Below are 16,778 nucleotides of genomic sequence, written 5' to 3'. Positions count from 1 at the left end.
AGCCTCTCTGAGTCTGTTTCCTCATCTGTAAAATTACAGAATTGGAATAAGATGGCCTCAAGGCTCTTCTAGCTCTATGATCCTATCAACTTGTATCTTAAGAAATCCACTAAACTATATGCAATTTTGTGATATCATGGCATTCAGACATTGTCATTTGGGGATTTTAAGGCAAATTTAGCCTTTGTGGATTTACATTTTTTACTTTTGTTTGTATTATGAATAGCTTTAGGAAATTAGGCTTTCTTCTGACATTTTGAGTTATTTTCTCATTGCTGTATCAGCAGCTCCTTAGGCTGACAAGTGTGAGCTCTGCCCAGGTGGGACACTTACTAAAAACGAAGACCAGGAAAAGCTCAACATCAGCTGTCTTACTAATCTGAGTTGCCTTTTTTCATTAGGAACAAGAATTTTTAAAATTCAAATTCCTTAGAATTAATTGAACCCAAACTATTGCATAAAAATGGTAATGTAATGCCACTGTTTCAAGAAGAAAGAGGCAGCATGATGTGATGATAGAAGGAAGGAGTGAACCTGAGTTCTAATCCTTGCTATTTAATACTATATATGTGACCTTAGGAAAAGTAATTAACTTCCCAGGGCCTCAGTTTCCTTATCTGTAAAATGAGGGAGTTGGACTCGGTTAGGGGTTCTTAACTTAGGGATTGGGATGTGTGAATTTATTTTTAAAATACTTTGATAACTTTCAAATAATTTTGATATTTCAACGGTTTTAGTTTCCTTTGTTATCCTATGCATTTTGTTAAACAATGATTTCACAAAGGGGTCTAGAGGCTTTCCCAGACTGATGGCTGAATGACACACAGAACCAACACTTTGGATAGTGGATCTCTGATCCTTCTTGTTTTGACTCCCCTGATCAACACTTGCATATATGGAGTACTTGAAGGTTTACAAAGGACTTTTCCAATCACAGCCTGTGAGATTAAGTGGTGCAGTTATTGTTGTCACATTCTGCCTGATCAGATGAAAATCCTGAGGAATGAGACAGTTTACCTGGGATTCCAGGGCTAGATCCATTGGGCTCTAATATGATCCCAGCACTCCTCTAACTGGGAATGGAATCTGCTTCCACTCTATCATGCAATGACCTGTAAATGGTTTTCATGTTTAAAAGTCTGTGATGTCAAAACTTGATATATTTTGCAAAGTAAAATACTGTTAGTGGGGATTACCTAGGATGGATCAGCGTGGGAGATTTGCATGCCTTTTCACTTGTTTCTGATGTCATGTTTTGATTATTTTTAATGAGGTTAGTATAATTTGTGTGTGTGTGATGAAAGTTTTGCTAAAAACTGAGCTCCACATTTCTGGTTTTTCTCCCTTTGCAATAATAACCAGCTTGCTATATATAACACAAGCTAAAGTTTTTTAAGGCATATGAAGTCTTCCTCAAGTCATAACTACTCATTAGTGTAGGTGTGATCTCAACTCCAGGGCTAATAAATGGAAAAAAAATTAATTTTGAATATTTGTTTTTATGTGAATATATTTATTATAATAGTATGCTCTGTGCTATTTATACTAAAAAGGATTCTTGAGAAATTTGGCTATCAGTCTGCAGTCAATAATTTGACCATATTATAGTAAATTAGGTTCTTGAAAAGTGTGTGTATATGTGTGTATAAGTGTATGTTTATGTGTGTATGTGTGTTTGTATATGTGTGTTTTAAAGCCTTTTACTTCTTTTTTTTGGGCTTCTAATGTATTATTTATTTTACATTCTTTTATTTTTAAATTTTATTAATTTATTTAAAATTTTTTGTTCCAAATTCTCTCCCTCCCTCCCCACCTTCTTCCTTACTCACTGAGAAGGCAAGCAATATAATGCCAGTTATACATGTGAAATCATGCAAAACATATTTTCATATTAGCCATATTTTTTAAAAAAAAACAAGAAAAATAAAGAAAGTGAGAAAATCATACTTCAGTCTGCACTCAGTTCATCAATTCTCTCTCTTGAGGAGGGGATAACTTTTTAAAATTTTCATCATGAGTCCTTTGGAATTATCTTGGATCATTATATTGCTCAGAGCAAGCAAAGTCTTGAACATCATTACACTGGTCATCATTGCAACATTACAGTTATCTCCTGGTTCTTTTCACTTCACTTTGTAAGGGTTCATGTGGGTCTTGCCATGTTTTTCTGAAGCCATTCCCCTCATCATTTCTTACAGCATAATTGTATTTCAACATGATCATATGTCACAACTTATTCAGCCCCAATTGATGAATATCCCTTTGATTTCCAATTCTTTGCTACCACAAAAAAAGAACTGCTTTAAATACTTTTGTACATATAGGTCCTTTTTCTTTGATCTTTTTGGAATACAGATCTGGTAGTGGTATTGTTGGGTCAAAGGGTATGCCCAGTTCTGAATTGTTTTACAGAATGGTTGGACCAATTCACTACTCCACCAGCAGTTCATTAATAGACCTATTTTCCCTCATCCCCTCCAGCATTTGTCATTTCAGAGTTGTAAAGACCTTCACTTCTAAGAGATCAGGAAACCTACTCCTTTGCCTTAAAGAAAAGTCTTAGTGATGAAACATAAATGATCACTTGTGAAATCACATAGTTTGGGAGGTCACAAAACCTTTTTGTTTACTAAGACTAACATTTTTAAGGATGAAATTCTGAATGTTATTTTAAAAAAATTATTTTGGATAAATAACTTTATTTTTTGATTTTTTTTATAAGATTCGCATTAAATTTTTTCCTAGTGTCCATTGAAAGGAAATTATTAGAGGGCCTAGACTTCTCAATGATCTAAGGGGGCGGAATTGTTTCTTAGAAGTTTATCTGACTCCTATATTGGTCTATATCCTTCACTATGACGTTAGCTCCCATGAAATAAAAGCCTTTCTCACAGAAAATTAAGTACATGTGCCCTCATATCTGCCAAAATGTCCCGTTTAAGTCAAAATGATAGGGAGTAGACTTTCGCTTTCATTGGTTTAGGGAACTCTTGGTTGAGGAAACCTCCTCTCCTAATGTAGGAAGGCATCTTTTCTTCAATTTATAATCTTCAAGCTGTCTAGAGTGAAGTGACTTAACCAGAGTCAATAGTTAATATATGTTATAGATTTAAGTTGAAAATCAAAACGCTAATTGTTGGTCCGATTTCTTTTTTTACTAGCCAATTATATGAGATTTTATGAAGTATAATAAATTTAGTCTAGCAGCCTCTGCCATCTTCTTCTATTTCATGGCAATATAAGAGACTTAAATTAGACTTAACTAGTGCAGAAGAGGAAGGAATAGAGAGATAGATCCACAAAGGAAATATAATTTGAATTAATAGTCAGCTCAGGGATGTGGGACAGCTTGGTAGACCGAGGAAATAAGATAGTTACATACAAATAAGTTGACTAGAGGACCCAAGGATCACAGGGAGCCAAAAGGTGAACATGATTGATCAGTGTCATACTGTGATTTAAAAAAAATAAGCCAACATAAAATGCACATCCTAGGATGCTTGAGACATGTAGAATACAAAAGTCACTGAACCTTCTGCTTTATGTGGTGTTGTAGGGCTTAGTAGCGGGTTGTTTTGTGAAGGGTCAGGAGGGCATTATTGTATTGAAGTCAAAGGTCAGTTCTGGGGTCACCATCTGACTACTCCATCGCTCTGCCCCTAAAATCCCAAACTTTGAAAGCTAATTTCTGGTCCAGTTATTAGCTAACAAATAAGAAGTACTTAGTTTATTTAAATCAATAAATATTTATATCCCTACTCTAAAAATCTTAAAGAGCACTTGAAAATTTACAAAGGGCTTTTCATGCATGATGTCATATGACACTTTCAGATACAGGTACTATAAACATTATTGTAATCCCTGTTTTACAGATCAAAAACCTAAGGAGAGGTTAAGTAATTGGAGCATGGTCAGCTTATGAAGTGTTAGAGGTGGAATTAGAAGCCAGGTCTTAGTGACCTTGGGCCCAGGACTCAATCTACTTTGTCACATTGCTATTTTTTAACATTCTTTTTTTTTTTTTTAAGTTTGAGTTCCCAATTCTCTCCCTTCCTCCCACCCACTGAGAAGGCAGGAAATATGATAACCCTTATACACATGAAGTCGAGCAAAACATTTCCGTATTAGTCATGTTTAAAAAAAAAAAGCAAGATAATTCTTGTTCTTCCGGTTCTGTTCACTCCACATCGGCTCATGTGTCTTACTCTATTTTCCTGAAACCATCTCCATCGTTTCTTATGGTATAATCATATCCCAACACATTCACATGCTGTAACTTGTTCATTCATTCCCCAGTTTATGGGATATCCCCTTATGTTCCTATTCTTTGCCACTCTAAAAAGAGCTATAAATGTTTTTGTATATCCTTAGAGCAAAATACTGCAAAATGTACGCATGCATGTGTGTGAGTGTCTTCTTTTCCTTTGAGAAGTTGAAATGTCATCTGTTTTTCCCCACTCCTCCTCCTTGCTTGTATAGATGTCTACTTGCACACCTTGATTATGGGAGGCAGTTTTCTCTAACCTTCCCTTTTACTTCCCATGCTCCATCCCCTATGTATTCCTCTTTCTTCCTCTTTCCATTCACTGCCATGATGATAGCTCATTATGGCGGAGATCTTTTTTTTTTTTTTCACCACTCTTCCACTCTGCTTCCTGACTTTGGGCTTGAAATTAGGCCTGAGTTCTTCTTCTCTTTTGGAGAAGTCTAGGTCTGGGTTGGTGCTGTTGCTGCTTTCTTGGATCACTGAGTGTTGTTATTCTAGGATCTCCGAGTGGGGACCTTCAAGCTTTTGGTGTTCCCAAAGTCATTTGATCTAGGACAAAGTTTGATTGCTGCCCCCTAGTTTGAACTTTTGCAAGTTCCTAACCTGGATTTTGGTCTGAATAACATTAGAATACTGTTGGACTCAGCCCCTATTATTAGCCAGCTTGAAAGTTCTGTTGGTTCTGAGTTTTTAGTTCTGTTTTAGTCCGGGATTTCTGCCCTGATTCTGCCCTGGGATAGTTAGTTGGAACTGAGATCCATTGCTGCGTTCCTGAGGTCCAAACCACACTATTGGTGCTTGCTTCTGAACTTCCTTCTTTATCAGTACACTGCCCAGGGTGTCCCTACCTGAGGACACCATTTCCTGTGCGGGTTTCCTTCTAAGTCCACCCATACTCTGTGATCCAGAACTGGGTAGTGGTCTGCCATTTTGCATCTGTCTCTATTGCAGTACCTTAGTACACAGCCACTCCCTGGATGCTGGAGTGCTGGTGGAGTTTGCTCCTGGCCCAACCCATTCAGTGACAGCAGACCTCTCCATTTATCTCCTTATGCTAACCTGGCCTGGATAAATGAGTCGCTGTGACATTTTTCTGAACTTCCCCATCAGGATTCGGTCTGATGCATTTTCTAGGCCTGCTTGGAGGAGTTCTGTAGAGGGGAACTTGGCTATACTGTTTCTACTGCCTTCCCAAATGATCTTTTGATCTCATGATCAATTGATCTCATACAGTACATAAAGCTTCATTTAATAGAGTTCTCTACTTTTGTATCTTCTAAAATTTCTCCTTGCCAAATTCAGCAATTCTGAATATACTCCCTTTAAAGTTTAGACAGGTATTTTATAAAAGTTTTGCCAAGTTAATAATATATTAAATCTAAGTGAATTCTACATATTCCCCTAACTTTTTTCTGCATACAATAGTTTTTATTTGTAAGTTTCTTGTTTATAATATTGCCTTTTGCTGATACTAACGTTCAGGTTCTTTTTTTAATTCAAATTATTATTCTACTTTTTAGACTACTCTTCCCCCGCTTCATTTGCCATTTCTTCTAACCAGGCTTTCAGCCCCCTACAAAATATCAGAGAACTCTCCCTCCCCCTTGCCAATTTTACAGATGAGGAAATTAGGCCCAGAAATGTAAAGAGTTCACAAAATGCCCAAGTTCACATGGTTATGTGACTTTTGTGTGTACCATTTTTGACATTTAAGAATTATTTCTTGATAATTCATTACATTATTTTGTGTGTAAAATATTAAAAAAAACTGACAAAAAGTATGAATAGTTCTATTAAGCCTAAAATAAAGGTTATATTTCAATTGTGGTAACTGCATATCAAAAGATTTTACCAAGGACTCTGTACATCCACAATAGAAATCCTTTCTCCTGTTAGAACTATGTGAGTCTATGTGGGTCAAGTAGACAAATTCAGAGCTACTAATGAGAAAGTTATTTGTTTTCCCAAATTTGTTCCCACCTCTGCCATGTGGCTGTTTGCAACAACCAATTGACGAGAATCAAGTGACATAAAACGCAGAAATAGTTTGTTCATTTCCGATTGTTTTGTACATAATTACATTGCAGTTCATTATTAGTATCATTTAAGACCACAAACTCAAGCTAGTTAGTTCTTCAGAAAAGGTTTTAGTTGTTCTTCATTGTAATGTTGACAGAAGATGCTTTGTAAGAATACTAGCTGTTGTGAAGTAGGAATGGTCAGAGTCCCATCCAGGAGTCAAAGATGGACACCTTTGGGCCCCCTACTTACTCCTCATCAGACTGTTATGATCTGAGATACTTGTGCAATAATTGGTATGTAGTGGAGTTTGGCTCCCTCTACTGAATTATGGAATGGTAGGCACACTTCTTAAATAAGAGATTTTAGATTTAGATTCTTTTTAGATTTGTCTTCGGATATATCACCATTCTCTTTGTGGTCTTTTACCTTGAACAATGCTTAATTTCTACATGGTCACTGTGAAATTCCATTGACTACCAAAAAAGCTTATGCTCATTTTGGTCTCAGTGTTGCCTGTTTATCTTTTTACTAGGATTTTTGAGCAAGAGCCAGAGGAAGTGGTAGCCTTAGCCTCTGATCTTGTCCTTAAACTTCTTAGCTTCCTGGAATCTCACAGACATTCTGAAATATTCTAGAAATAAGTTATTTTCTTCCTTTCCTATCTGTTTGGTTAAATCCATTGTCTGGCATAAAGCCAGGACTCTAGAGGGAATCATTACTCTCTTTATCTTCCTCTGTTTCCTACTCACTTTAAGATCATATTCCCATATTAAACTGTAAACCCAATTCAAATGCTGTCTCCTTCACAAAGCCCTATTTGATTACATGTTCCCACTTCATTGGTAATACCCTTCCTGTTTAGACCTCTCACTTTATTTTACCTCCTAACAAAGGCATCAGTGACTTTGTCCAAGGTCACACAATGTCTGAGGCAGGATTTGAATTTACGTCTTCCTGACTTTACAACTGGTGCTCTATCTATAATGCTACCTATTTCCTACTATAAGCTTCATGAAGTTAAGGGACCACATTTAACGTTGGTAAAAATGTATTTATGAGTCATTACAGTATTTTATGTGTATTTGTTTCTCCCTCTACCCATCTAAATTTGGTGGGACAGGGTCAAAAACTTTTTATCTCCTGCTGTACCCAGTATAGTATTCTCCATGTAGTAGTAGACACTAAATAAGTGTGTGGCTGTAATCACATTAGTATATACCCAGTACTCTCTTTTGAGGATTAAATAAGATATATAATGCACACATGCACACATGTGGTGTACATGTGGACATACATGTACACATGTAAAATGACATGAAGTACTATATAAATATCAGCTGTTTTATTAAATTGACTAAGTTCTAGGGTTGTGCGTTATTTAAATCTTTCTTGGTTTCTTGCTTTATGTGGAATGCTGCCTTTAAATTGCTTCATAGCTTTCTGTCCAGGGTATCTATATGATGTACACTAAAGGAAGTAAGATCTGCCCTATCCAAAGGTCAGCCCAACAGTCGGTTGAGCCAAGTTTGGGCTTTCCGAACTGAAGAAGTTTGTTCCCTGAGTCTTACATTGGGCTGCCCAAAGCTACAGAGGTGACTTCAGACTTCCTTATTTGTTTGTGAAGTTTGGATTTAGTCAAAGGGCCACACTTGAGGACCTAGAGAGTCACACGTGGCCTTAATGCCATGGGTTCTCCACTCCTGTTCTGGCTGATTTGGGAATGATGGTGCTTGAGAGGAGTTTGGGATTACCAATGTTTAACACAGGGTGTAGGAACAAAGTTAATACTTATTTCATTGGCTAGAGTTTATAGAGCAGAACTACCAAACCCTATGATGTTTTGTTTTTTTTTTTAATCTTTAGGGAACTGCCTCCTTTGCCTAAATTTAGAGTATGGAGGTATGGAGTCAGTATCCATTCCTAATTTCCTGGAATCAGAGTGGCAGACTGGTTAGGGAAAGATATTACTACCTTGTCTTCCTCCTGGACATCCAAATCAGAATTTGATATGTTGCCCAGTCAGGCCTTATCCCACCTGAAGGAGACTTCTTGTTGCCTGCCAAATAAGGTACCAAAGGGGCATTTATTAAGCTCCTACTTCTGTGTGCCATGCACTGTACTAAGCACTTTACAAATGTGATGTCATTTATCCTCATCACAACCCCAGGAGGTGGGTGCTACTATCATCTCCATTTTATAGTTGAGAAAACTCAGGCAAAAAGGTTAAATGACTTGGCCCAGTAGGGTCATGCAGGAAGTGGTGTAGACTGTATTCGAACTCAGATCTTTCAGACTTGAGCCTCAGCACTCCATCTACTGCACCATAAGTTTTTTACTAAGTGCATGCTGTGTGTCAAGGGCATTTTTATAGGAACTGGAGATGCAGACAAAATGGAAGCAAGGTTTTGCCCTCTGATGCTTATGTTCTATTAAAGGATAAACTTTATTATTACTATTATCATATTATCAATCAACAGAAATCATTTATTGAGTGCTTGTTGTGTGCCAGGCCCTGTACTCAAATGGGGACACAAAGAAAAACAAAAGCTCAGTAACTTTCTAATGGGGGAGGCCACATGTACATAATTCTGTATATATAAACTATACAGAGTAGAGGGAAGGTAATTTCAGAGGAAAATGTTATTCCTTGTGCCTGGAATGTTATTCCTCCCCACCTGGTCCATTGAATTCCTACCCATCCTTTAAAGCTGTACTCAAAGGCCACCTCCTGTACCAAGCCTTTGCTGATTCCCCTTAGTTGGCAACATTTCCTTTTGTACTTTTCATCATATAAGAATAATAATAGCTTGTATTTAGATAGTACCTTAAGATTTGCAAAGTGCTTTATGAGAGTTATTTGATTTTATCCTCTCAACCACCCTGTGAGGTAGGTGCTATTATTGTTGTTGTGTTTGTCCTTCGATCCTGAAGAGGGCCATGGCATTAGGGAGATGATGACATGACTTGCAGTTGACTTTGATTTGAGTGAGGGAGGGCTGTGCAAGGTCACCAGCCTCACTTTCTTCTCTGAGTCATCTGGATCCAGTGGGCAGATATTCACCAGGACGACTGGAGATGGCCCAGGATGCAGTGGAAGACACTGGCCCTTTTAGGCTAAGATCTTTTCAGGTTCTTACTTTGATTTCAGTGAATAGGACTCTTTAAGAAGTGAGTCAAGGAATGACCCCTTTGACTACATAGTTGTCACAATTACCAATCCTATAAAATTTTAAGATTAATCAGAGTATTCTATGATGTACTTTGCTAATGCTATTATTATACCCATTTTACAGATGAGGAAAATGAGGCAAATAAAGGCAGGTGACTTTGTCCAAAGTCACACATGTCCGAGGCAGGATTTGAACTTAGCTCTTCCTGACTCTACAGCTGGTGCTCTATCTGTAATGCTACCTGTTTTCTACTATAAGCTACATGAAGTTAAGGGACCACATTTTATCTAGGCTTTGTGTCTCCTTTAATATTTAGTAGAGTACTATGCATTGTTGACGTTGTAGACTATATGTATGTGAATACTGTTGGGGATGGATTTAGAAGTCTCCTGGGGGTTTCCTCTTTAATATTAGCACTTCAGCTAGGGTAAAGAAAATGTCCCAATACTGTCTACAATGCTGACCGTCCCTTAGCTTTTCCTGGTCGACTAGCTTGTCAAAGCATTCCTTTCATTCCTCTTTCTGGGTATGTTCCCTTCACTAGGACTCAGCTCAAAGCTTACTAGCTCCATCAGGGTGTTTCCTTCACCCCATGGCCTCCCACACTTCTTTTCTTTGTTCAATAATGTTTGCATTCAGCTGGTAGGCATGTATAGGCATCCTTATATTGACCTGGTGTACAGTTCCCTGTGAGCTTAAAGAATTCTGGAAGGTTGGGAGATAGTGTGATTTCCTGCGTATCTCTTCATGTTCCCTAGAACTCTGCTTGAATGTTGTGGGTGGACGATGCTTGTGGACAGAGAGCTAAGTGCTTGGGAGCAGGTGACATCGGGCTTTCTTTGCTGCGGGGGAAGTTGTGCTGATGGGAGTGAACACTTGTGCTCACTGTGCACGGCTCATGATCATTCAAACCCAGCAAGGCTAAAGCACCAGACCTCATTGGGCTGCTTTATATTTGAAAGGCTCCTTTGGTTCCTTTGCATGTTGTGAAATAACATCTTTGCTACAGCTTCATTTCATAAATACTGTGTCTCATTTACCTGCCTTATGTCACAAATCTTTTTTGATAGGAAGCATTAATCATAATTTGGATATTAATAAAAACAAATCTTGGCTGATGCTAACTCTCTGATTTCCTTTTTTTTTTTTCCATTTTATTTTGTTCTCCTGCACACATTTTCTTTAGCTTGAAATGGCGATTGAAAACCTACAAAAAAATGAAGGGATTACATCACACAAAAGCAGTTTACTCAACAGCCATGTAAGTTAATGTCTAACTTTACAATCTGTCCCTACTTTGCAAATAGCATTCATAGACACGTTAAAAACCAATGAACGAGCAGCCCCCTTAGCTGCAGTAGTCTCATTTTTCTGAGATGACTTTTCAAAAGAAATTTGTTTGGCCAAATTTTATCCTAACTAGTTTTTATTAAAACCTTGAGAATATTTTTTATTCTACTATCATTTCTCAAATCTTGTAGGGGAATATTGCACATTTCTTGATAAGTATGTTGGAAAGTTTGGTTAGCTTCTCTCATTTTTAACATTTTTGTGTTGTTTTCAGAAGTGCTATCAGAATACACTGTGAAGTGAATTTGAATTGTCTCTTGCTTAGCAAAAACGTGAACTAGATGTTACTAGAATAGATAACTTACTAAGAGACTTTCTCTTTAAGGTTAAGTTGGGGAAGGCTTCATTCTCCATTACATTGGCCTCGGGTTCTACCAAGTTTTTGGAACTAGACCATGTGTATACGGTTGGGAAGTTCATTTTAGCAGAATGACAGGCCATTGAGGTTACAGTGGATTCTGATTTGTTGCTCTGTGGGAAAATGTCTCCTTACAAGGAATAATCAATCATTTTCTGTCCTTTAAAACAAAAATAGTCACCTCAGTCTGCATTGTTCATTTAGAGCCGGTCTTCAGCTTGAATTCTGGTATCCTGGGCAAAATATAACACACTGTTTGGTGTCATTGCTAGAGATGAGAAAGGAACCTATTAGATTAGAAACTGAGTGATAGCTGACAAGTTAGGAAGGCTGTGGGATCAGAGGCCTGAATATAAACTTGGATACAAGTTCCTAGAACATAACTGTACTCAGGAGGGTAAGTGTTTATGTGCTTCAATCATCATGGAAATGTTGGAGCCTTGAGAGTTGGGAGCCTACCTGGCCTTCACAGGTTTCAGCCTCAAATCAAGCTGTGCTGTTGTAGCTCAAAAGTAGTTCTGAGTCAGAAAGCTCTTGGCCCTGACTCATTCCCCACCTTCCAAGCTGCACTCGATCTTACCCTATCACCATAGTTATGCAATAGCTGTAGCTATGTGTGGTCATTATAAATTACCCTCAGCGGGGTAAAAAAGTCTTCCTTCTATTTCAGGGTTATTCTTGAAGTCCTAATTTGAAAATACAGATAGAAAAATCAAATTATACTGTGAAACAAGGAATACATGTACTATAGTCGACACTTCCTAGAATTCTTCCAGCAGCACTTTACTATGTCATTTTGGTAATTATCCATGTAAGGTGCTTACACAACATGACTGTTCTGGGAAGAATTAGGGGAAGTTCTGTAGTAGCATCCAAAAAAATAGACAGGCCAGGTGTGTCCACTAAAAATTAAAGTGTCTATGACAAAATACATTTATTCTCTTGTCTCCCGGAATACAAATGATGCTTATGATTGTCTAACTTTTTTCTTTTGAAGCAAAGCTTTCTTTGATTATTTCTCTACAAGTTTGCCTCTTGTGTTTAGCCTTTCCCTGGTTAAATTTGTTCTGTTTTCTTGCCAGTACTCTGTTGTAGATTTTTCTTCGCCCATGAAGTATATATTGAATAGGGCTTGGGAGTTTTGTGTGTTTTTGTTTTCATGACTTAGAAGTAAAAAGAAATTACAGAAGTAGAGAGGCTTAAAACTATATCACTATTAAGTAAACTTGGATTTTTTTAAAGTGACAAAAGTATATAGGAGAGGAGTATGTCATAAAAGGCAAATAGTTATTAGCACCTATTCAAGTGCTTCATACCCATGTTTTTAGTTGCTTAGTCTGCATTTCAAGAGCCCACAGTTCTTTAGATACTGGTGCTAACTTGCTAGTGTTAGCATCTTGGCTTAGTGTTGTGAATAAAGATCTTTTGTAAATATGGGAAATTAAATACCATAGCCAGTCCCCCAGCTCCTTTGCCCCCACACTCCTGAGTGCTACAGGTTCTTCAGGCATAGAAAATGCAGCCACAGCAGGTGAGGTGAATTGGGTTTATGGGAGTCTCTTGGCGTCCTTGTCCCCCACCCAGAATTCAGTTCAGTTCAACAAACATTTCTTAAATGTCTACTCTGTGCAAGTCACTGGTTAAAAAAGAATCTTCAAAACTAGAGGTAGCAGGAAGAGCCAGCCACCATGATAGGTTGCTGAAAAGCAATTAGACATACACATACTCTCTCAAAAATTTCTTTTCAGAGTAACATAATAATAAAAGGTGGCAGGTTCATAGACTGTCTTCAAAACTTAGCTGAGGTACCATCTTGTCCATGAAGCCCTTCCTGATCTCCAACCTTCCCTTACCTGCCAGTGCCCTCCATCTCTAAATTACCTGGTACTCATTTGGTAGATATTCTGTATACACTTATACATGTATGTATTGTTTTCTTCATTAGACTATCAGCTCCTTAAGAGTGGGGTTTCTTTCACCTTTGTATTTGCCTTTCTGGCATCTAGCACCATACTTAGTGCCTGGCACAGAGGAATCACTTAAATGTTTGCCAACTATATATTTCTGTCAGTCAGCAACATTAATAGAATCTGGAAGTAGGTATGTGTGTATTACATACATGTATAGTATGTATATGTGTTTATATGTTTGGAGAAAGAAAACCAAGAAATATATGACACTTTTTTATAGGGCCACTTTAATGGGAAAGACAGGATGAATATGGAAAAAATGAAGACACAAGTAACAAACACATAGATACACACATAACTAACCCTGACTGTATCTTAATACAGAAGTGTGTACTTCTGTAATGCTTAAGCATGATTTTGGAAAATGGGTTGTGTGTGTTGATTAGTGCCAGGTCAGTTATCAATAAGAAGTTATTGATCACTTGCTATATGCCAGACACTGAAGATATAAAGACAAACATTAAATAATTCCTGATCTCAAGGAGCTTATATTTTTGGGGTGGGAGAACAAGATTTAAGGATATTAAAAATCAGAATAAATACAAGATAATTTTATAGGGAAGTGTTAGTAGCTGGGGGAGAGGGTCAAGAAATACCTCATGTAGGAGGTGGCATTTGAATTGAGTTTTTAGGAAATGGATTCCAAAAGATGGTACTTCCTCTGCAGAGGGAGTACATTCTAGACTTGGAGGACAGCCTCTGTAAAAGCACAGAGATAGGAGATAAACTGTTCTGTTTGAAAAAGAGCAGTAAGACAAGTTTGGCCAGTCTATGGAGTGTGTGAAGGGGAATAATGGATAATAAAGCTGGAAAGGTAGGTTGTAGCCAAGTTGTAAAGGGCTTTAAATGCCAAACAGAGGAGTTTTTATTTTGTTTTGGAGATAATAGGGAGTACTGGAGTTTATTAAGCAGGGGAGAACTGTGTTAAGGAAAAGGACTTTGGCGGCTGAGTGGAGGATAGTTTAGAGAGGGAAGGGACTTGACACAGGGAGAGTGATTAGGAAACTACTGCAACAGTCTAAGTGAGAAGTTATGAGGGCCTAAAGTAGGGTGGTATCCATGTGGGTCTCTGAGAGAAGGGGATGAATGTGATAGATATTAGAGGGGCAAAAATTCATAAGATTTGGTTATTGATTAGACTCAGTGAGGGAGAATGAGAAGTTGAGAATGATGCCAAGGTTGCAGCCCTGGGTAAATGGAAAGCTAGTATTTCCTTTGACATAGTGAGGGAAATTAGGAAGAAGGGTGTATTTTGGGGGAAAGATAATGAGTTTTGTTTTGGATATGTGTTTGAGATGCTTGTGGAATGAGTTGGAAATGTCTGTTAAGTTGTTGATGATGTTGGGACTGGAACTCAGGAGATAGAGAATTGCTGGATGTATGTAGGAGTCACTTGTATAGTAACCTATAGTAACCTATTATTAACCTGGGAGTTGATGATGTTGTCAAGAGAGTGAGTATAGGGAGAGGAGTTCAGAAGACAGAGCCTTGGGATATTCCTCTAGTTAGGGGGTGGCATACAAGAGATGGAAAAAGGAGTGGTCGGAGGAAGGGGAATCAAGAGAGGAGTGATTGTCTAGGAGGAGAGGATGGTCAGCAGTGTCAGATGCTTGTAGGGATAAAGTAATTGGATTTGGCAATGAAAGATTATTGAATCTTTGGAGAGAGCAACCTCAGTGAGGTTGGGTGCCAGATTATCAGAATCTGAGAAGTAAAAAGAGAGGAATCGAGGCAACACGTATAGACAATTTTTTCTGAGTTTGATCGTGAAAGGGAGGAGAGATGCAGAACACTATTTTGGGGGGATGGTAAAGTCAGGTAAGCATCTTTTAAGGACAGAAGAAGCCAGGGCATGTTTCTAGGCAGTAGGAAAGGAGCAAGTAGAAAGGAACGATCCAATAGGATGATTATGGAGGCTGTCTCTCAAAAAAAGATAGGAAGAGGTGTGGACCTTGATGAGAAGGGCCATCTTTTTATCAGAAACTAGAGTTAACAGATGGTAAGAATGGGGGTGATATTCAGGGATTTGAGATTTAAAGAAGAGGGAGAAGAGGAAGTTCATAATGAATGAGCTCTGTTTTCTCAGTAAAATGTACAGATTGGGTGAATTGTAAAAGTAAGTAATTTTGAACTTTGTTTTGAACTTAGAAAGTGGAGAGGAGTTATTAAAATAGCCTCTGACCTATTCCAAGTTAAGACTAAGAAGAAAGCACTTCCCTAGATGAGCACTGATCTTTTTATTGCTGCCCAGGTAAACCAGAGTAAATAACAGAGAAGCAAAGGAATCCCAACTCCTGCATACAATTTGGGAATCACTGCAGGGATCATAAAATTTAGAGCTGGAAGGTACTCAAAAGACCATTCAGTGCAGTCTTCTCATTTTCAGCAGAGGATAGTGATATTCAGAGAAGGGACTTACCACAAATTATACACAGAGTAAGGAGAAAGCTGAGAAACAACTGGAACCTAGTTTGCCTGCTGCCAAGTCCAGCACTATGTCTATTAGAATACTGTTTAGTCTCTAAGCAAGATGCTGAAGTCGATCAAAGGGTGATCTAATAATAATAACTCATTTAGTGCATGCCTTTTAATTGTTTGCAAAGTGCTTTCCTCACAACATCCTCACAATTGTGAGGTCAGGAAACAAATATCATCCCTATTTTAAAGAGAAGGAAGCCAAAAGTACAGAGTAACTAAATGACTTTGTAACTAGTAAAAATCAGATATCAACTCTAGTGGCCTCATAGGTGCATTTGCCTGTTAAATATTGTTTCTAATGTCAGTAACTCACTTCTCACCCGAGAATTTTACAAATGATAATGATTTTATATCCTGAATTTCTAGGACAAGGAGGGACTGCAAAAATACCATCACACTATTTATACTTTAGCCATCCCCACAATGGCAAAAGCTTGTCCTTCATTAAGAGAGAGGAAAAACTATGAAAAAAAATGAACCTAAGAACTTAAAAAGCACTACAGTTTGTGGTCATTTAGTATAGGGTTAAGCAATATTACATTAAAATTCATATTATAGGCCAGTGCAATAATGTTTCTCATAATGATCATGACTCATCAAGCCAGGATTAAATTATGTTTAATATGCTCTGTTTAAGAATTCTGAGAAATATACATTTAGAAAGATTTTCATTAAAAATGGCTAATATAAATAATTTCAGTGCTTAATGAGATAATAGTTATCTGAATAAATAAAATTTCTTTATATGGGATGCTTTTTTCTCATGATTATCCAGATGTTTGTTCTTCTGTAGATAGTCTCCAATTTATAATTTTAGGAAGTATTCAGAAGCTCATTTTGATCTAATTCTGTAGTGGTTTTGAATATATTACATATTTTTCCCCTAGAAATAAGATTATAAATTGTGGACAGTTTCCCAGGTTAGTCCACAAAAACCTACTTGATACATGCCCTAATTAAGTTAGTAGCAGTAGTAATAGTGGTGGTAGTGGTGATGATGGGGTGGTGGTGGACATGGTAGGAGAGGTGGTAGTAGTAAAGTTATAGTAATACCTCCTTCCTGATAAAGTCTCAGTGGTCAGTAACCACCCAGCTAGAAAGGGAGTTCTGTGGCTAAACTGACACTTTTCTCACTCTAGAGCTGTGGGGCAAACCAACTCCTA

The 16,778-nt window shown here is 37.7% G+C and overlaps 1 protein-coding gene across 6 annotated transcripts in view; it reads left to right on the top strand.

Moving 5' to 3' along the window:
• RFX2 (regulatory factor X2) overlaps positions 1-16,778 on the top strand; it is a 182,212-nt gene that overhangs the window by 119,096 nt on the left and 46,338 nt on the right. For 4 of the 6 annotated variants that reach the window (XM_072601941.1, XM_072601943.1, XM_072601944.1 and 1 more), the window contains one exon: positions 10,646-10,720. The exons of the other annotated variants lie outside the window; for them this stretch is intronic. In XM_072601941.1, coding sequence (XP_072458042.1) covers positions 10,646-10,720 — 75 coding nt within the window. The remainder of the gene's footprint in view (positions 1-10,645; positions 10,721-16,778) is intronic. 6 annotated transcript variants of the gene reach the window in all.

This window comes from Notamacropus eugenii, chromosome 4 (assembly GCF_028372415.1).
Source record: "Notamacropus eugenii isolate mMacEug1 chromosome 4, mMacEug1.pri_v2, whole genome shotgun sequence".
NCBI lineage: Eukaryota > Metazoa > Chordata > Mammalia > Diprotodontia > Macropodidae > Notamacropus > Notamacropus eugenii.
Note: the sequence above shows the minus strand (reverse complement) of the source record. Positions and strands in the feature narration are given on the sequence as shown.